At 37.5% G+C, this 22,165-nt stretch overlaps 1 protein-coding gene and 1 non-coding gene across 35 annotated transcripts in view; one reads left to right on the forward strand and one right to left on the reverse strand.

Moving 5' to 3' along the window:
• LOC132153094 (CLIP-associating protein 1-like) overlaps nt 1-22,165 on the forward strand; it is a 100,151-nt gene that overhangs the window by 38,475 nt on the left and 39,511 nt on the right. For all 34 annotated transcript variants that reach the window (XM_059562290.1, XM_059562284.1, XM_059562286.1 and 31 more), the window contains exons 3-7: nt 17,275-17,353; nt 17,866-17,969; nt 18,328-18,419; nt 18,672-18,747; nt 19,023-19,120. In XM_059562290.1, coding sequence (XP_059418273.1) covers nt 17,275-17,353; nt 17,866-17,969; nt 18,328-18,419; nt 18,672-18,747; nt 19,023-19,120 — 449 coding nt within the window. The remainder of the gene's footprint in view (nt 1-17,274; nt 17,354-17,865; nt 17,970-18,327; nt 18,420-18,671; nt 18,748-19,022; nt 19,121-22,165) is intronic.
• LOC132153329 (U4atac minor spliceosomal RNA) lies at nt 14,842-14,970 on the reverse strand. Its single transcript, XR_009436650.1, has one exon. It is a non-coding gene; the product is annotated as a U4atac minor spliceosomal RNA (small nuclear RNA).

Genomic DNA, 22,165 nt, shown 5'->3' on the forward strand with positions numbered 1-22,165 from the left:
CCGAATTTAATTGGAGAAAATTATTTGTCATCCAATCTTTTACATTTTTAACACACTCTGTTAGCTTAGATAATTGGGAAGTTTCATCTGGTCTCGTTGAAATATATAGCTGAGTATCATCAGCATAACAGTGGAAGCTTATTCCATATTTTCTAATAATATTACCAAGGGGCAACATGTATATTGAAAATAGAAGGGGACCTAGGACGGATCCTTGTGGCACTCCATATTTTACTGATGATAAATGAGATGACACCCCATTTAAGTAAACAAAATGGTAGCGATCGGACAGGTAGGATCTAAACCATCTTAGAGCCTGCCCTTGAATACCTGTATAGTTTTGTAATCGATCTATGAGTATGTCATGATCTATGGTGTCGAACGCAGCACTAAGATCAAGTAAGACTAGAAATGAGATGCAGCCTTGATCTGACGCAAGAAGCAGGTCATTTGTAATTTTAACAAGTGCAGTTTCTGTGCTATGGTGGGGCCTAAAACCTGACTGAAATTCTTCATAACTGCTTGCTTGATAACTAACTGCTATAAACTAACTGCATAACTAACTGCTTGATAAAACTGTAATAAATTGTCTTAAACAGACAACATGAAAAAAATAAAGATTAACTAGCCTCAATTCCAGTCATAACAATAATTAAAAACTAACCTAAATAAAAAAAAAACAACAAAAAAAAAACAGATTGCTCTCTTAAAGGTTTTTTGCAAGAAAAACCAGCATGTCCACCATTTCTGGTTTTAAGCATGACCGGTGACATGTCACCACATTTCCCCCAGTACTAAACACTCTCTCCGAAGGTGAGCTGGTGGCAGGAATACAAAGATACTTTTGTGCAACCCTGCTCATTCTTGGAAAATTTATCTGATGGAGTCTCCACCATTTCAGAGGATCTTCCTCACTGTCAATGGATGGAGAAAGCAGGTAGCTGTTTAACTCAGCGGCTATGGCTTCTTCAAGTCGCAGAGCTGCTGGCATGGCTGATGTCGTTTTGAAGAAGCATCCTAAGGACTTCCGTGCTTTTTTGCCTTGTGGAGGTAGATCGATGTCAGGATTCTCTCTGCATGTGTTACTCACAGATTCAGATGTATCCTTCGACATACAGAACAGAAAGAAAAGATTAAAAAGCCATATGAAATAGTGTTTATCTAAGGAGATGACAGTTTCATCCAGTTTACATAAATTAACTCACCTTGTGTGAACTCATTTCCATGTCAGACATGACCCTGGCCTTAATGTTTGGAAGTTTATCCTCATCAGTGTAGCTGGTTTTGAATCTTGGATCCAAAAATTTTGCTGTATCCAGAAGTTCTTGGGTAGTTTCATCCTCATAATGTTTGTTGAGGTAGTTCAGAATTTTTGACTTTATAGTCTTTGTCAAGTCAGTATCTTCATCCTCCACTGCAAGTATCTTGGTGTTCAGCAGGTGAAGAACCGGTTTCACATATGACACACTGATGTAGTTTTCACTGGAAAGGGCATCCGTGAACTCCTGAAGTGGACCTAATGCCTTACTTACAGATTCTAGAACATCTGTGTCTTGCCATTGGGGCACTAGGTGTCTTGTTTTACGGTCAGCTGACAGGACCTGGGACAGTGCCCTCTGTTGCTCCAAAACCCTGTCTATCATTTGTTGCATTGAGCCCCATCTTGTTGGGCATGATGTTATGAGGGCATGTTGGGGAAGCTGGAGTTCTTCCTGGGCTTCGGCTAACATCTTCTTTTTTTTCCAACTGTGGGAAAAATGTCCCACTAGCTTTTTACACAAACCGTTGGCTCGGGAAATGCGAGGTTCATCTTTGATTGCATTTTCTAAAAAATAAAATATTGCAAAACATAATGAAATTGTGTATTTCATTCATTTAAATATAAAACTATTGAGTAACACTTTACAAAAAGGTGCTATTTGTTAACAACTAGTTAATACATTAGCTAAAATGAACTGACAATGAGCAATACTAATAATGTTAGTTCATGTTAATTTTAGCATTTATTAATACATTATAATCAAACGTTGTCATTGTTAACATTAGTTAATGCACCATGAACTAACATGAATAGATGTAGTGACATGAACTAACATTAACAAGAATGAATAAATGCTGAAAAAGAAAATTGTTTATTGTTAGCTAAAATATTAGTATTTGTGGCGACATATATGCAAATTCATTCTCCGCCAGTTGGAGGCTGACTTGAACTAACGTTAACAGAGAGTGGTTTCCTTGGTAACGCTATATACAAAGCATTGCAACGCTCGGCTGCTTTATCAGGCATGTAAGTTATGGAAAAATAAAAAGAAAATGACATCCAAAAACTTCTGATGACAATCGGTTTCCTTCAGACTTATGGTACCAACTATGGTACAAGTTGAAAATACTATTACAAAACATTATAATACGTTTTCATATTAAACATCTTTGCGCAATTTGTTTCTTAATAAAAAAGTATGCCCTACAAAGTGTCCTAATGTAAATTATACATTACTTAATGTGAAGTATAATAAATGTATAATAAAATCTAACTTACCAATTGCCAAATGCAGTCTGTGTCCAAAGCACTGCAATCGTGTCCAGTTGTTCAAAGTGACAGCCTTCACTATATTAGTTCCATTGTCTGTGGTGATAGACACTTGTTGCTCTTCACAAAGTCCCCATGATGCTAAAGCTTCTTTTAAACCTTCAGATATATTTTCTCCAGTGTGATCTTCTGGGAAGAATGCTGTTTGCAAACATCGACTTTTCATTTCAAAGTTGTCATTCATATAGTGGACCGTTAAACCCATGTATGGCACCATCGTTCTGCTGGACCACAAATCTGTGGTCGTGGCGAAGTATTTCACCTGCTTGAGCTCGTGTTCAACGCCCGCCTTACATTTCTCATACATTTCGGGAATAGCAAATCATGTGAAATGAGTGCGAGGTGGCAGCTGGTATCTTTTGTCAAGTGTTTGAATTAGTCTTCGGAAGCCGTCTTTACTGACGATGTGCGCAGGCATCATATCTTTGCATATATGATAGGTGATTGCGTCTGTAATTTCTTTGTGCCGTTTTGATCCTTTCTCATAAGGCACGGCGCTTGCAAATGCTTGAGCAATGGATACTTGTTCAGGCTGTTCGGGCTGGCTATGATGTGTGCTTTTGTTTGTTTCGATTGACTTTGTCGACATGCATTGATCATGCAGTTTTTTATGATGCTGTTTTAAGTGTTGGAACAGATTTGTAGTATTGCTCCGTTTCGTTGGAATAATCATTTCACACGTCTTGCAAATTACCTTGCTCTGTGACACATCCTCTCTCCTGAATCCAAAATACTTCCAAACGACTGACGTTGAATTTCTTTTTGGCACCAATTCATTTTTATTTTGACCTGCATCCATATTTTATGTTCTTTCCTCCCGCTCGCCTATTCGGTTCTCCCGCTCAGCTTCGTCGTGCGCTGAGTGAGCTCTGATTGGTTAACATCTTTCTCCCGCTCAGCTTAGCTGTGCGCTGCGTAAGCTCTGGTTGGTTAACATATTAAAATCATGCGCACAAGAATGCATTCTGTATAAAAATCTAAATAAATTAATAGATAAAATCGCAGCCTTATGCGGTTTAGAAATCGCATGTGCTTAAATCGCGTTTTTTTTGCGATTAATTGCACAGCCCTAATTACAGGCAAGGCGATTATTATGCTGTTGTCTCTTTAAGCAAAAATACTGTACATGTGTGTTTTCTTTCCCATCGGTTTACGTTCACGTAAGACAAAAACGGCTTTATGATGATATACTGATGTAGTTTTCTGTATATTGTTTAACAAATATGAAAGTAGTCAGTTTCGACTCGGAACAACCTTTTCTACAGTGGAAATACACGTAACAGTCCGAGAACGGACACAAACCGGAAACCCGCAGCGCGACTGCCGACCGCTGCTCTCTGTGCACGCGCTTGTGCTTCATGTGCGCACAAACAGGGCGCCAATTTGTTTTTAATCAAACTGAAATGCGAACGCAGGCATGTTAAGCAGAATCGAAATGCAAGCGTCTTATCGAATACCCAGTTCTTGAAAATTTGGAACCGGTTTTCGATACCCATCCCTATTTCTTACAGATTATTGCTCTGTGTATAAGAGATAAAGATAAATAAAGATAAATATAACAGATAAAGATAAATTAGCACAATACCAGTACGAGTGATTGTGTGTGTGAATTAGTCATACTGTCTCTATATTATTGTGAAGCTGGTAACAGGGTTTTACCATTGTCGTCTTTGAAATATTTTGGAGTCATTTTTAAATACCATGTACAGCTAATATAAATATTTAATATCAATCTATCAAGTATATCATCTAATATAGTCACTGTCCCATGGTACTACCTTAGTAATTTTTTTTGTAAATGGTTAATATTCAGAAATGAGAATTTCTTCTGTTCCCCCAGTTGTCTTTGTTTTCTCTAAAAATGTGCTGTTTTGTGAGGACAGTTTCTTAGTGATGCCATTATCAAGATCCACAAGCTTTAGTTTAATTTGAAAAGCTTTAGTGTAACACAGCAACATTTATTGCACAAGTAATGAGATTGTTTTTGTTGTTTGTTTCCTCATTTCACAGAGGATATTGTGTTCAGTGCTGTTCATATATGAGTTGTTGTCTCCAGCACACTGCCTAAAAGTTTTTTAATAGCCCATAGACAGTTCTGCAGCCCAGTGAACCACAGTGATGTCTGTGAGGACAGTGTGTGGACAGTGCTGTGTGTTCTTCCTCTTACATAAAGAGGAAAGTGATGGGGTTGGGATCAGGTCAATGCTGATAAGCTCTCTCAAATTCATGCATGTTTAAATATAGATGTGGTTTAATAGAGGTCACACAGGTCACAGAAAGGACAGTGATGTTTTTTGGTTCTTTGAGCGATGCCTCCCTCTAATTAGAAATTTTATTTAGCTCACTGTTATTGTTCTGTATTTCTTGTGTAACTTTTCAGCCCAATGTCCAAAGTTCTTATGTTGCTATGATTTTTGGTTTGATATGGAGTAGATTGTTTAGTTCCTTGTGGCTTGTGCATGTTGTTTTGATTGAGATCATGCCTGCAGTAATTGGTCCCATGAGCACTCTGAAGATTTTAAATGCTCCCCTGATGTGCTTTTTGTCCACCGTTGTTTTCTGAAAACTAGCAATCCTTTACCTAGCCAATACTTTCTATTAGCTTCGATCTGTTACAAATGTTGGTCCAGCAACTCGCATGGTACCCAGGAATTCCCAAACTTTTTTTTAAATATTCTGTAAAATTGCTGTCAAAGAGTAATTAACTGTTGAAGTTAGTGTTGTCACGATACCAAAATTATTGTTTCGATACCGATACCTAGTCAAGAATTGCGATTTCGATACTTTCTATACTTTTCCTGAAAGGGGAAAATACACTCTGAAATATCATTGCTGTGCTTTATTTTAAAATCGGAACAACATTCTAATCATATAACTCACTAATAAATGAACATATGAACAGCATATATGTTAAACATTTGAACAAAATATGAAATATCAAAATATAAAAAATAAATTAGAGCAATGACATTCAAGGTAAAGAAAAAATACATTTAGCAGCATTATCTCAGTTATCATAAGAAACATAAGAGTAATACATTTATTTATAATTTGAATAAAATTATGAACAGCGATTATATTAAACAATGTTTCTGAACTCAGAAGATTAAATGTCAAAAGACAAATAATATCAATTTAAGCAATGGCATTAAAGTAAAAAAAAAAAAGCAAATAAAATTTAGCAGCAATATCTGAGATATTGTAACTTATTCTGTCAGTTGTGCAACCAGTGAGCTTTTTTGAGAGTCATCTTTTTCTACAGTCGTGGACCGGCGGACAGAGTATCACTTGTGCTCGTACATGCAGCCTAGTGATGCGCGGGTCTGGTTTTTTTCCAATCCGCGGGTCCCGCTTTTATGAAATTATTTGGCCCGCCCCAGCCTGCAAATAAAGTACAATTTCTTTACCCACCCCGACCCGCGCATCGGGGACATCACGGAAGATACGTTGCTACTTAGACCTTCGTATTTTAACCTTATCAAAGAACCTAATAAAATATTAAAATATATATTCCAAATATTTAATATAGGCTGAATTAATCTTTTAGGTTAATGAATCGTTCTCGTTCAGGTAATCCACTGACTCATATTTCTCGTTCACTGAAGTTCCTCCCTCCACAGCAGCGCGCGAGCAAGGCGCTTATAGCAGCGCATGCGCAGCTCGTGAACAGCTCTGTGAACTGCTTCATCCTGTCAAAGAGTGATGTGACGGAGCATGTGATTTGTTGAATGTAGTGAACGAATCCGCCCTTCACTGAACGAGATCGATAGATCTTCTCATTTGTGAACGAGCTGAATGAACTTACATCTCGTGAGGAGAAAAAACACAGGCATCCATAGGGAGGCACTAGAAGCGTGCGTTGCACACACCAACATGAAATACGTCTCTTACAAATCTGGAATGCAGTCATTCTTTGAAGTATCGATACTAATAAATTTAGGAACCGTGGCATTTTTAATTTCCGAGAATCGCGATACTTTTGAAGTATCGGTGCACCGTGCAACACTAGTTGAAGTGGATGTACTTATTGTAGAGTTAACAGAAGTTATCATGAACAAAAATGTCAGGTGGAAATTTTAAAATTATAGGTTGATTCATAAATCCGTAAGATCTTACCTTCATGCTGTGGAAATATAAACTGAAAGACAGAAGACAATCAGCGCAGTGCTGAAAAGGGGTGTGGTTACATAAGGTCTATACAGTATAATAAAAATATATTTAAAAAAAATATTGTGTTAGTATTTTATTTTATATTATTTGTATTTGATTTTTTGTATTTTATATATAATACTGTTACAACTAATTATAGAAAATTCATATATATTGCTTTTAATAATAAATTGTAATGTAAATTGTAAATAAAAATAGAAAATTACAAAAAGAAAACTACAAAATGTAAAGGAAAAAAAGTATTCTTTACTTTTTTTTATGATTCAATTAATTATTAGCAATTCATCAACTTACAGACCACTTGCAGTTCTCTCATGAACTCCTTTTTTAACTCCTGAAATAGCCTGTTAATTCATTTTAGATTTAAAGGCTAGTTCAGTGAATAATGACTTTTATTTCACTGTTTAACTTGCACTTTGAATGGACTTCTTTTATGGTGTTTTGGGGTCCTTTTTGGAGTTTCATATTAATTGTAAGGACTCTTGTGAGCAGCGAAACAGGCTCTCATTTCAGCGAACATGATGATGCAGTGATGGAAGAGCCAGTGAAAAGTGAAGTGGTAGGCACTTATTTTGTAGGATGAGAAGACATCTCATTTCAGGCATTTCTCAAAAGAAATTGTTGCTCAGTATCTGTGTTTCTTGTGCTGTGATACTGTGGTGTGACTGCATTATCGTAGGCGTTTTCTGTTCAGACTCCACTTAGCCGCTTGTATTGTCCCTCAGGCCCTTTTTACCGGTGAATCAGGGAGCCACTGTACTACTTGAGAACAGCTCTGGTGCAACATTAGTCTTATTTTACATATGGCCTTGTATCTCCCTCAAGCGCTGACCTGAGACTAGGGGTGGGACGATACAGGTACCTCACGATTCAATTCTGTGGCGATATGTGGTCCACGATATGATAATATCACGATTCACGATATCTATGATATTCAATATATTGGAAGAAATTTCATCAACGATATATCACGATATATGTGACTGAAAAGAAAAAGAAGGAATAAGGAAATTTTATGCATTTATTAATGCCAACATTTCCAACATTGTGCAAAGAAATATGCATTTGCATAATAACTCACTGCCTCCTGGTCTTAAATGTTAACACTGTACATCTAGACAGATAAAAGTGCATGAACATTACAAAACAACATGAACATTAACATGTGTAAACCACAATACTGAAACGTCAGTAGTAAGTTACTGTAAACAGTGGACACATCAAGGCATATTCTTCTTGAGGAACGTTTAGCAGACCGGAGCTCACCCTCCACTTTGGCTCTGGTATCTGCATACAATGCAGGGATGACTTTGTCTGTAAAGTGCCGACGACTCGGTATCTCGTATCTCGGTTCCAGTGTTGTCAACATTCTGCAAAATCCATCATTCTCGACCACGCTGTAAGGGCGATGGTCCTTGCAAATAAATTCGGCGATGGACTTAGTGATACTCTGTGCCCTCTGCGACCCAAAGGGGAGCTTTGCTTTGAACGCAGTAGTGATTGTCGGCTGACTTGGTTTGCCCTCATTATCACCTGAGAGTAGTTCACCGTTATAGCGAACGAGGTGCATTTGCAGATTCGTAGTGTTGCTGTTATATTTTATCTTTGCAAAGCAGTTCATGCAGATTGCATAGACTTTATCCAGTGCCTTTCCGTCGACTGTCTCATAAAACCCGAAGTGTCTCCACACTTTAGAGTGGAAACTAGCGGGTCGGTCTGTGATTAGTTTTTTATTGTTTTCCGCCATTCTTCTCGCTTCTCTTTTTTTCTGCAATTCTCTGTTGTTGTTAGTTAACTTGTGTTCTTCACCGGCTGCTGTTTGCGCCACTTTACCCCTATTTACTTGAACAGCGCCCCCCCGCAAACAGAATGGTAGATATTGGGTAGTGACAGTGACACTGACAACGGGTAAATTAATCATTTTGTGTTGTAATAAAATATCGATATTGGGCGTTAGTGTATCGATTATTTATTGCAACAGAGAGCACAACAATATATTGCAATATCGATTTTTTTTCCCACCCCTACCTGAGACCAGCTTATTTAATAAAAAGCTTTTAAACTCACAATTCTCCCAAAATACAAGACTAATATAGTGTGTATGTATAACCATTACTTAATCTCAGTGGTGGTGCGGTTGCAGGTATGATAATAATAATGTCCCAGCACATGGAGAGTAGGCCTATGTTATTTTCTTGCATCCATGTCTAGGCCTTTTGACTTCTTTCCAGCTGTTCTTCCTTGACTCATGGAAAATCGCAGAGAATTCTCACAAAGCTGGCACCAATGAGTAACACAGTGTAGTAGCAAAACTAGATTCATTTTTTGAGTTGATTAACAGTGGTTGTTGGCAATGAAACAAAGTTAACTAGAGTTCGGCTTAAAGGGTTAGTTCACCCAGATAGCAAATTTATGTAATTAATAACTTACCCTGATGTTGTTTCAAACCCGTAAAAACTCCATTTATCTTTGGAACACAGTTTAAGATAATTTAGATTTAGTCCGAGAGCTCTCAGTCCCTCCATTGAAGCTGTGTGTACGGTATACTGTCCATGTCCAGAAAGGTAAGAAAAACATCATCAAAGTAGTCCATGTGACATCAGAGGGTCGGTTAGAATTTTTTGAAGCATTGAAAATACATTTTGGTCCAAAAATAGCAAAAACTACGACTTTATTCAGCATTGTCTTCTCTTCCATGTCTGTTGTGAGATAGAGTTCAAAACAAAGCAGCTGGATATCCGGTTCGCGAACGAATCATTCAGTTCACCAAATTGAACTGAATCGTTTTAAATGGTTCGCATCTCTAATACGCATTAATCCACAAATGACTTAAGCGGTTAACTTTTTTAATGTGGCTGACACTCCCTTCAAAAAAACCAATATCCCGGAGTAATGCATGCACTCAAACAGTACACTGACTGAACTGCTGTGAAGAGAGAACTGAAGATGAACACCGAGCCGAGCCAGAAAGCGAACAATAGACTGACTCGTTCACGAGTGAAGAACCGGTTGCATCGGTTTTCGGATCACCAGTAGTTCTTTCAGACAGTTCGATTCAATAAACCGGTTGAAGAAAACGGTTCACCGGTTCTTTTGCGCTCGACGTATAATGGGGTCATTTGCGATGATTGCCCTTGATTCAAGCCTTCGGTTTACCCGCGCTCATAACACCAGAGGGAGTGTCAGCCACATTAAAAAAGTTAACCGCTTAAGTCATTTGTGGATTATTGCGTATTAGAGATGCGAACCGTTTAAAACGATTCAGTTTCGATTTGGTGAACTGAATGATTCGTTCGCGAACCGGATATCCAGACTGCTTTGATTTGAACTCTCTCTCACAACAGACACGGAAGAGAAGACAATGCTGAATAAAGTTGTCATTTTTGCTATTTTTGGACCAAAATGGATTTTCGATGCTTCAAAAAATTCTAACTGACCCTCTGATGTCACATGGACTACTTTGATGATGTTTTTCTTACCTTTCTGGACATGGACAGTATACCGTACACACAGCTTCAATGGAGGGACTGAGAGCTCTCGGACTAAATCTAAAATATCTTAAACTGTGTTCCAAAGATAAACGGAGGTTTTACGGGTTTGAAACAACATGAGGGTAAGTTATTAATTACATAAATTTGCTATCTGGGTGAACTAACCCTTTAATGCAAATGAGAGACCTGATAGCTTTAGCAATGCATCCTGACTGGAAAGACCTTTGTTAGACTAACATGGTGTTGTTTAATAATTTCTTTACATATAATCTTTCAGTATAGTATGCAGTAGTATTTCAGTTTGAACACTGATTTACTTAACAGGCAGTGTACATCCTGTGCCCTGCAGATCATTTAGTCCTGCAGTCTCACTGGCCTGGATAATGTCCTCCCATTTGGACAGGCCTAATGAGGACGCTGTTCCTATGAGGATCTGGGACAAGCTTATTTTACTAGCTACATCAATCTGGAATGATCCCGGTAACACACCACCAAAGAAATCATAGTGCAGATTTTTTTAACTTTTGTTTTGCATATAGAGTTGAATCTTATTTGTGGTTTCCCTCTTTTTTGAAGCACAATTTCTATAGCTCAAGTTTTTTAATGTGTTTTATTTGGGGATAGAAATCAATATTTTAATCCCGCAAGGATGCATTTAGTTGATCTAAAATTACAGTAAAGACATGTAGAATTATACTAAAGATTTCTATTTCAAATAAATGATGTGCTTTTGATGTTCCTATTCAAAGAATCCTGAAAAGCAGGTAACAACTGTTTTCAGTATTTATGATATTAATGAGCAGTAGGGCTGCAACTAATGATTATTTTGATAATCGATTAATCTGTCTATTATTTTTACGATTAATCGATTAATCGGTTTATGTACTTATATTTTTGTTTTTTCCATTTTTTTCCCCAAGTAAATTATTAATAAATGGTCTTTATCCTTCAGCATAGATTTTTAAGAGATTTTAACCATTTTGCACTGTCATATCCTCATCAAAAATATACCTGGAGTTGTTTTATTGTGTTAGTAATCCTTTGTCGAACTCTTCTGCAATCAGAACACTGACCCATACTCTAGCAAATTTCACAAGTAGATTTCAAATAATGTTTTCACCATGGCAGTCCTTAGAGCTCCTAAAGTAGTTTAACATCCCGAACAAAGCTTAAGGAATCTTTCAGAACATATTTCCACGAAGAATAAGGATAAAACAGAATAAAATTGCAGTGAATTGTATTTTATTATTTACTGGGAAACAGCTTTATAGCTTTTGCTGTGAAATTGTAAACAATCTTTCGAAAAAAGTGCCAATGGCATGAAACCTGAATGGAACTCACAATTTAAAGTAAAATCCATCAGAATGTTGTCCAGAAAAAAAAATTGGACACACACAAAAAACCTGCTGTGTGAAAAAGAGCAGTGAATACTTAGAAAAAAAGTGCATTTCAAATATCTTTAAACATTTACCCCTCTCATTCAGTCATAATTAGGCTGCACGACTGAATTTTGAACTGGTAAACGACAAACTGATCACAGAACATGTTTGTAAAGCTTTAAATGTTAACTGTTAAAAAGCAATGTTATAAGCTTTTATGACTAAACATTTGCAAACAACATTGTACTGGAGAATCTGCACAAATGAAAGTCTTAGGGGCCGTTCACAAATCGCACATAAAAATGCGTGGAAAACGCTAGGCGCACCGCTTTCTCCTTCTTTCCAAAGCGCTCGGGCAGAAGCGCCCCTGAGGCGTCTGCCTTTGCTAAGCAACCATGACGTGCTCTCTCCATGAAGACGTGGAAATTTCAGCAAAGGATAAATGGATTTGCAGCTCAAAAAATCGCTTGCAGTAGCTCTGCTACTAAATTTATTTCAAAATGGAAATCCATATACAACTATGATCAGCTGTTGCTTTCATCTTGACTGAGCTTTTAACGTTGTTACGGGAAAGGATGAAGCTGATTGGTTAGTTCTTGTCACATGACCCGCGGTGCGCTTGCGGCATTCTGAAAAGTTGAAATGTTTCGATGCGGTGCGGTGTTGGAAATAACGAACTTGAGCGCGCAAAAGACGCGATATGTGAACGTCCCCTTAAACAGTTCAGTAGTGCAGAGTTTACAGGTTACTCTTCTTTTTTTGAAGGCTCAAAGTAAAGTACTCCCACATCACGCTGAATGCTGCAGAGATGCTGTTCGGGAAGCACGTGACATAAAACGAGGACAGCTATTGGCAATTCGCTACTTCTCCTGCTGTACTGGCCGAGTAAAACCTCCGGTGGCTCATTACTGCCACACTTTGGTCACCACAGATTTGAAATATGCACGAAATGAGCCGCTTACGGCAAATAGAAGTTATTTAGCAACGAATCGATGACTAAATTAGTTGACAACTATTTTAATAATCGATTTTAATCGATTAAATCGATTCGTTGTTTCAGCTCTAATGAGCAGTGTTTCTTAATCACAAAATCAGCATATTGTATTTTTTTTTTTTTTTTGAAATCTCACATGACACTGAAAATGTTACTGTAAATTCGATCAAATAAATGCAGCTTTGGTGAGCATAAGAGACCAAAAATATATTTTTAAAAAATCATACTGTCCCCAAATCTTGATGGAGGTGTGTATAAAAGAATAAAATAAAAAAAACAGTTTGTCTTGGGCTTCAAATGTTGCAGGAAATGTAGGTTTTAACAAACCAGATGCAAAAGTGAACATTATGATTCAGAACCTTTGTTTTTATAGGAAACAAATATTGATCCAAGTTAGACATCCAACATTCACGGAGAATGAGTTTTTGCTTTCATAACAGGGTTTTCAGGGTGCAAGATACTTAAAAGAAATCAATAATAATGAAATTGGCCTGTGAAATAAAAATGTAATTTTTGGTATGTGACATTCTGTGTGTGTGTGTGTGTGTGTGTTTTGTTTTAGTAGATTAAACAGTTCATTTAATAAAACATGATTATTTATTTGACCCTCTGCCTGAAAAGTTCCGTTTTGGTTTTTATTTTTTTTATTTAATGAACTATAAAGGAAAATCTTATTCCTCATGACAATGACCCCTTTTAAAATGGGTCATGCACTAAAAAAGGTTGAGTGAGGGATGTAGAGGCGCTGTTGGACTGATTAGCAAGGTGGTATGAATTGTTGAAGACAATGAAACCAGGGGAATGAGCACATATCCATGAAACAGATCTGTCTTGGTAATATGTTCTGACAGATACATGCCTCCTCTCTCCTGCTATTCACCGTTTGTTTAGTCAGGTGTGACGGAGTCTGCTTAGACTTATGTAATAGTTTATTTTGATATTTATTTGAGCCTGGAGCAGAAGCTGGAATGATCGATCATGCTCCTTTGTATTTCCTATCAGCCATTAACAAGGAAACAGAGGAAGGAATGAAGCAAAAGAAAGTATAGAGAGATGAAGCAAAAGCTCAGAAAGGAGAACAATAGTCCTTGACTCTTTTCTTTGACTATGGTGGATAGGAGAGCTATAAATAACGGTATAGTGTATGTTTAAATTTGGCAACCTGTGATGGTCTGAAGCAGGATGTTGCTGGTGAGAAGATAGTTTGGTTTGGTTTACAGCAGCCATTACTGCATTCTTCAGTGTCATATGATCCTTCAGAACTCATTCTGATATGCTATTTTGGTGATCAAGAAACATTTCTTCTTATCATTATTATTACTATTATTATTATTTTGAAAACAGTTGCCACCATGAAACATTTTTGCAGGATTCATTGATTTAATAGAAAGTTCAAAAGAACAGCACTGATTTGAAATAGAAACCTTTTGTAAGATTAAAAATGCTTTTACTGTCACGTTTGATCAATTTAAAGCATCCTTTCTGAATAGAAGTATTAATTTCTTTGTGCATCGTGAAGGACAGCAAAGAAAGCAGCTGTGCTACCCAGTGTCTCATGATACGACTTGTCTTTTTGCACCTCCTCTAAGGCATTTAATACTCTCCTCAGCTGATGTGGTTTATCTGTCTCTCAGTCCTGGGTGTCACCAGCATAATTACTCATTTTCTGTATGGGTTGAGAACAAAGGATCATGACTTTGTTTATAGTAGATATATTAGCTAGCTAGTCAAACCTAGCTACTAATATATATGTGACCCTGGACCACAAAACCAGTCTTAAGTGTAAATTTTTCTCAAAATTTAGATTTATATATCATAATAAATAAGCTTTCCATTGATGTATGGTTTGTTAGCATCTGATAATATTAGGCCGAGATACAACTATTTGAAAATCTGGAATCTGAGTGTGCAAAAAATTATAATACTGAGAAAATTGCCTTTGAATTTTGTCCAAATTAATTCTTAGCGATGCATACTACTAATCAAAAATAAAGTTTAGATATATTTATTGTAGGAAATTTACAAAATATTTTCATGGAACATGATCTGCATAAAAGAAAAATCGATAATTTTGACTCACACAATGTTTTTTTGGCTATTGCTTAAAATATACCCCCAGCGACTTAAGACTGGTTTTGTAGTCCAGGGTCACATATGTAAAATAAATCAAGAGGGCAGGATTAAACAAATGACTGGAGATAAACTTTAAACATGAGGATTTCCAAAAATTGCATCATTATCTGTGTTCTAGAAGTCAGGTGATGCGATTTATGTTGATCTGGTGTTAGCAGGCCTGCTCTCACCATTCGCTCATTGAACAGTCCTCAACCTCATGACGAGGAAAGTTAAGTGTTAAGAGACCAAACTGTTGGCCATTGAAGTGAAATTGGTTTAAATATGTGTAATGAACTAAATAAATGAAAATAAATAAGATGTTATGGATGTACCCATAATCATTTGCACTACTCGTTTGGAGTTACATAACCATACTAATCTTTAATATGTGAATATGTAGTAGGGCTGTCACTTTTGAGAAAAATCTAATTCAAACGGATATCGAATATCATGCAATGTATTCTAATATATTCGAATATCTACATGCCCGCCCCCCCGCGCATAAAAAAAAAAAATAACACCGTAGCCTAATGAGCCCCTTTCACACTGCCATTCCGGCAAATACACGGGTAAAGTGTTCCGCCAATTGTTCCTAGGTCGCTAGATTTTGCACTTTCACACTGCCAGTGATTACCCGGGATATGCTTTCACACACAACCCATAAAGATCCCATAACGACACGTGACTTTAGGGCGTGACGTGTAATGTACAAGTCGAAAACGTTAGGCACGTTATACTTTCACTGAAGCAAGCGAACGATTTCAGCGTCAGCGCGGAGAGTGAGGAACTAACTGATCTCTGCTTCATTAAAGTTTGCACATATTTTTTCATCCCGAATGTTGATGTTCTTTCAAAACAGCCGGTAAAAAAGTCGCGCGATAACGTGCGTCATCACTTCGACAAGGCATTAGATCTGGCTTTTGTTCACACAGCGCTCGTCCCGGGTCGAACCTGGCAATGTTACTAGGTCCCCGACCCGGGTTCAATGCCGGAATCAATCCTGGGACGTGTTTGCTTTCACACAAAAGGCGACCCGGCAATGTTCCGGCAATATGCCGGGTCCGACGTGCAGTGTGAAAGGGGCTATGGAGATTCAATTACAAATGTATTAACAGTGAGTCATAAACAGGACTATCTGGATTATTATTTTTTTACTTAATGTTTGAAACAGCAGGTTATCAACTTAGCATATCAACTTATATGAAGTGCCACTATGCATATTGCACAACATTAGGCTAAATGAAAAAAGAAAAGAAAAAAATGATTCAGAACAGGCACAAACAATAACATGACAACTTAAACAGCAGCAGGAGTAAGGCATATAGCATAGCCTAATTCATTTATTGTTTGCAAGAAACACCAGTCTATCAACTTGATCTGGATTAAGTGCGGCTCTCTTTTTATTTACAGTGTTCCCCGCAGTGGAGAACACACGTTCAGAGTGCTCAGACGTGCCTGGCTAGCTATTGTTCGCTTGATTTGGTCGTGGGCCTATGCTACAATGCGTCTAGAGTGCCCTCTACTGGATAAGATGGCAAAGAATAAAATAAAAAACAAACAGTCTAATCATAGACTGTAAAAAATGCGCTACACATGGCATTTTAAAAACCGGATATTTTATTTATAGTTAGATTACGGATATTTCACATCATGTTCGAATGCATATTCGAATATCGCATAAAAAGTGACAGCCCATTTTTTTCCATAGTCTATTGGATTGCTTGTTCAGACTCAGATGACCTATTTGTTACCCATAATCCTCTGCTCTGCTCTGCTCATTCAGTTTGGGGGAGGGGCGGCCATCTCATTAGTTGTACTGTCTTACTTTGTTCTTTGTAATAGCCTACTTTAAATTTACAATGACATTGTACAGTTACTTAAAGATTTGTAAAGCTAATTAAAGATTTTTGTGTATTGTAGCAATACACACATTTAGGCCCTGTCCATACGGAGACACGTTTCGCTGCATACGCATACATTTTGTATCATATAGGCGTTTCGTCCACACGGATCCGGCGTTTTGGGAGAGTGGAACCGATATTTTTTGATACCGGGTCCTAGAGGAGAAAATTCAGAAACGCTGTCTTTGCTTTTTCATGTGGACAGCGAATCCGCATTTTTTCTGAAACGATGACATCATCAGCCCACGTCTCGCCCCTAGTCAGATACTGCTACGTCACGAAACAGCAACAAAAACATGAACAAACACTAAACAATTGTCTTCTTGTTTATGAAAACATTAACACGGATTAATAAATGTATTGTTCCATGTTCGTTTGTGTACCACGCTCAAGGTTTATGTGCATAGTCCTAGTCTTTTTCAGCATTTTTAGTGTATCTCTGTGGCAGATTTACAGCACCACATGCTGGTCTGGCATGTGAAAAAACATCGTTTTGTGTCAATTTTGTGGTTTCGTGTGGACGCAGATATTTGTTGACGAGGAAAAAAAAAGATTGGATAGTCTTTGTGTGGACGTAGCCTTAAATAGAATAAAAATGCAGACATTTAATTTTTTTTTTTTTTCACACCTTCAGTTGGCTTTGTTGGGAATGGACCTGCTATCTGCCTTAGTAATGAGATTACAGGACCGATTTCGGCCCCAAGTTGGTACAGGTAAGAATATTAATCTCTTATCTTACATGTGTAAAAAAATAATAAATAAATCTGTCAGATTTGATTACCACCAGAAATAAGGATTGTAGTATGACACTACATTTTCATGTTTTAATTTATCTGAAGTGGTGCTTTAAAAGTGATAAATGAAGAGAAACAACATCCTGCAGAAGTTTTGAGTTTTTCTATCAGTGTTGTGCTTTAAATGCTGAAACTGTCAGCATGCACGGAAACCCTCTGAGAAATTTTTTCTTAAAATTCCTCTGCTTTAAAGCATCACTGCTGTAGTCATCAAACACTGCTTTTGTAACAAATTTACTGCATTTATCAGTGTATTTCAAGGCGATCACTGTCAGGCTTCAGATCATCTGCTGTGAGAAATGTTCCCATTATTACATAATCTGAAGGTCTTCAGTCTCAAATGATTTATAGCTTCCATCTAGTTGACTAATCAGTAGTGAAAATAGCTTTACCCATTTCTAATATCTAATCTTTGTTCGCTCCATCCCCAGTTTTACCCAGCTTGATAGATCGGTTAGGTGATGCCAAAGATCAAGTCAGAGACCAGGATCAAACCCTGCTGCTGAAGATCATGGAGCAGTCAGCTACTCCTCAGGTAGTATATGTCTTTATTTAGCCTAAATATTAATTCCAGGACATTCTTAAGCTAACACTGCAGTCCTGTTGTGTGTGTGAACAGTGCATTATGCCCACAAACAGACATCTCTGTATTTTGTCTTTGTGTTAAAATATCATGACAGCCTAAACAATATTTGTAATGTAAGTTCTGAACAACCTGCTCCACTCAGAAGTACACATGCAAGATGCCTTCGTGGTATTTTAAACGGGATTTCATTTAGTTAATGAATTGAACTGTTCGCTCCATGAAAAGGCTGATGGGAGGTCTCATAATGAGATAAGCTGCCATTTAATTGTATTAGATTGAAAGTATTACATTTAGATTGTCTTCACAGTATATATGGGACCGAATGTTGGGGGGTTTCAAACACAAAAACAACCGGACAAGAGAGGGAGTCTGTCTCTGTCTCATATCAACTCTTAACACGTAAGTCCCATTGTCCTCTCAGTCTGGATATTGTAGTTTTCATTCAACATAAACAGAACTTACTCTGACGTTTATGTTTAAAATTACTACTTGCAGTTAAATTTCTCTGCTGAATATAGATATTAAGCTATGAAAATGAAACAGCACATTCTTCAAGGAATAACTCATTAAAGCTGAAGTTGGCAAAGATACCACAACCCCCCATGATGCACTAATGCTGTCCTCCCTGTCACCATCGCTTATGTTTTTCAGATACGGTGCCCAAGGCTTAACCCTGAGCAAAATTGTACCACATATATGTAATCTACTCGGAGACCCCACAAGTCAGGTATGCGCATTTGTTGTTATCTAAAACATTCAAGATTAAACTCTGATCTGTGTGACATAGCTTTTTTCACAGAACAATGGAAAAAGGTTGCAACATTTCACAAAGCTATAGTGACCTCTGCTGGTGGTTTTGGAAAAATATTTATTAGTGTTTATGCAGTGGAAAGCATTTTAAATGGCAGAATCAACAAATAAGTAGCAATATAGTTGCTTTTTGTCCTTCTAAAACACTTACATATAAAAAATTATGAAATTATGAAACCGTTATCTGCCCAGGTTCGGGATGCGGCTATGAACTGCCTTGTGGAAATATACAGACATGTTGGAGAGAAGGTTAGAATTGACCTTAGCAAAAAAGGACTGCCGCAATCAAGGTAAGCTCTTCCTTTTCTCCTAATTCTGTACCAGTTCACAGACAATGCTTTACAACTACAATATTATCATTTTTAGGACACTCCCAGGGTTGTCTTTTCTAATTGGACTGTTTATTTTGAAGGGGTTTTTTTTCCTTCTAGGTATTTGGTGTGTCTGTTCATTTACTTCTATAAGGCATTAATAAATCTAGACCGCTGTTTTCCCCCATTAGTATGTGTTTCTAAACAGAGTGGAAACATTCATGAACCAGTCTCTGTTAGTGCTGTAATGATTCCCTTAGGAGGCTAAAGTGGCTATTCATACAGGTCATTAGGTCTTCATTTCCCTCCGGACACAGAATCTGGCTCTACCCTCTAACTTAAGACTAATATGCTTTTAGCAGCTAACATTATGTGCTCATAGCACACCGCCTATGTAATTAAGCATAAAGCTCCTGATTTGGTGGTTTAGAAATCAGAAAAGTGTGGAATTCATAGCGCCATCTCAGATGTTTTGGTCTATTGGTTTGATCTCTATAAAAAAAAAAGCATCCAACCGTACTGCACAGCAACAGTTGATTGTAGTTGAGTGCATGGAGAGGAGAAAGGCATGCCAGCATTTGCTTGTGGTCTGAATTTGGTTGTAACATCTGTTAGGTGTCCCTCCCACTTAAAATCTGTGCATGTCTCCAGGGCACATGCAGGCATCGGTTTCTCTGATCTTTTCAGTTGTTATAGTTTTAAGACTTTTGAGAGCAGGCTCAATTGGAACATGGCTGGGGAAAACAGTTTGCTGTGACTTCAGACACAATGTCAAACCGGCAACTCGTTTGTGAGCATCAAGGCTCAAGTATGTGTCGTGCAGCTCCAGTATTTTTGAGTTAATTCACCAGATCTCATTAATACAATTGTTTGGGTCATATGAAAATATTTTAAGCTAATGCTAATTCATTTCCACTTCCAAGAGCTGACTCATTTCTCATTATATTTGATTTATAAGATTAATATCATTTCCGTGCTGCCTTCTCAGTTGGCTTCATGTGAATCTGTACCCAAATTCTTTGGGACTAGACCAAATCCTGTTACTATAAATGATAACAAATTAATCAATTAACAATCTGGCCCTTAATAAAATGTCCCTAAGAGGGATCTATGAAAGAAATAAACCCTCGTTATTTCTCTCTAAAGCTCACATTTATCATAAATCATGTGTGCACAAAGCTTTAAAATTCCAAATGTTCAATATCCAGTTTGAGCCTTAAAGGGGTCATATTATGCTCTTTTACAAAGTCAAAAGGGTGTACTAGAACAGGGTCTCATACTAGGTTGTTCGAAAAACATATTTTTAGGCCTGGATATTGTTCAAAATCTTTCGATCCGGTGCCAATTTCGATACCTCAGTTTCTATACCGGTTCCTAACGATACTTTTTTCGATACCATATGTTTTAAAATCCTTTCAACAACAACACAAATACATTAAACACACAACTTTTTTTTCACCTTAATTAAAACAAATTCACACTCAGGATAACATTATTGATACAACTGGTTGTGCTTTTTGGATAGGGATGCGCCAGCAGATACTTGGCCAAAATTAACAAAAAAAGAGAAACCTTGACATGAACACGATTATGAACATATTATAAATAAATAAATAAACAAATGATATTGTGTACAGACTAATATTGAACCAACTAAAATGCAAAGGAATGTAAAAAAAAAAAAAAAAAAACTTTTTAGTGCAAGATCAAACTGTATTTGTAGCAAACCTTTAACAATAAACCCTGTGACTGCTCTGTGGCACTCATCTCGTCTTTGCGTGGACATTTTCTCTCTTGCTGCCAGTGTAAAGGGATTGGCACCTTCTGGTATTGTCTTCCTATTCCTAACATCACGGTGGACCGGTGCTGAGGCTAATGTGAAGGGGGAAATAACAGCACTAACGCTACAGCAACCGACTAACAGCACAAGCTAACATACATAAAGTGGTAGTCAACGTCATGGGGATGCATTCGGTTTAAGTAGTGAAATTCAGGGGCAGACTGGGACCAAAAAGTGGCCCTGGACTTTCTGGCCCACAGCAGCCCAACGCATCGTTACGCAAACGCCCCTGTTTTGATGTCATTTATTAATTTAATATTTAAGTATACAGTTTGGGGATTTTAACCAATAGGGCAACTGATCCTCCTTTGAAAAAAAATAAAAATAACAGCAGCTGTTCATTTAGCGACTCCCAGTGAGCGATACATGCTCAAGACACAAACATTCTGCTAGAACTCACACTTTGCATTCAGTTAACAGATCCATACGAATCATGCATGAAATAGAAGTTTATAAAGTCAAACGATAGCTTTATGTGCTTTACAGATGAACTTGAAGTCAATTATATCAAAATAATTGTCTCTGCAAGTATTTTCGTAAACACAGTCTGTTATGTTTTAAGTGAACGTATACAGTGGCCTGCTGCTCTGAGAAATTCGCTGTACCGGATAAATCTGTCTCTCTCTCTCTGTGAAAACGTGAAAGGGGGCGTGTTTCAAGATACGGAATGGAGTAGACCAAACTAAACAGGGAGGGAGGGCAAAACACTCATCCAAACAAATGCTTCATTAAATTGGTGGTATTGCCGGCTTGGTTGCAATACTCTTATCGCATATGTTGCTTTTTGCTGACTCGGCATCCACTTTTATAAAGTGTAGCCACACTTAAGACCTCTTTGGCATTGTAAAACAGAAACGTTTTGAGAAAAAACTGAATTTAGGTCCTTACATGCACGTATGTTACAAGCTCACACAGACACAGCCGCTTGGCAAAAAAAAAAAAAATCCAGCCGCTTGGCTTTTGGAACCGAAATTTGGCACCGAAAGATAAATAATTTTTCGATACTCATAGTATCGATGTTTTTCGTTCGATACCATAAAGGCATCGAAGTTTGGTACCCCGCCCTACATATTTTATATTATTACAACACCTCTCTCCCCAGTCTGGCATGAACAGCTCAAATAGTTCCTGTATCAAATGAAGGCCCTCCTTCTAAAATACCAAATGTTCTGTGATTGGTTAGC

The sequence above is a fragment of the Carassius carassius genome, chromosome 11 (assembly GCF_963082965.1).
Source record: "Carassius carassius chromosome 11, fCarCar2.1, whole genome shotgun sequence".
NCBI classification, from domain to species: domain Eukaryota; kingdom Metazoa; phylum Chordata; class Actinopteri; order Cypriniformes; family Cyprinidae; genus Carassius; species Carassius carassius.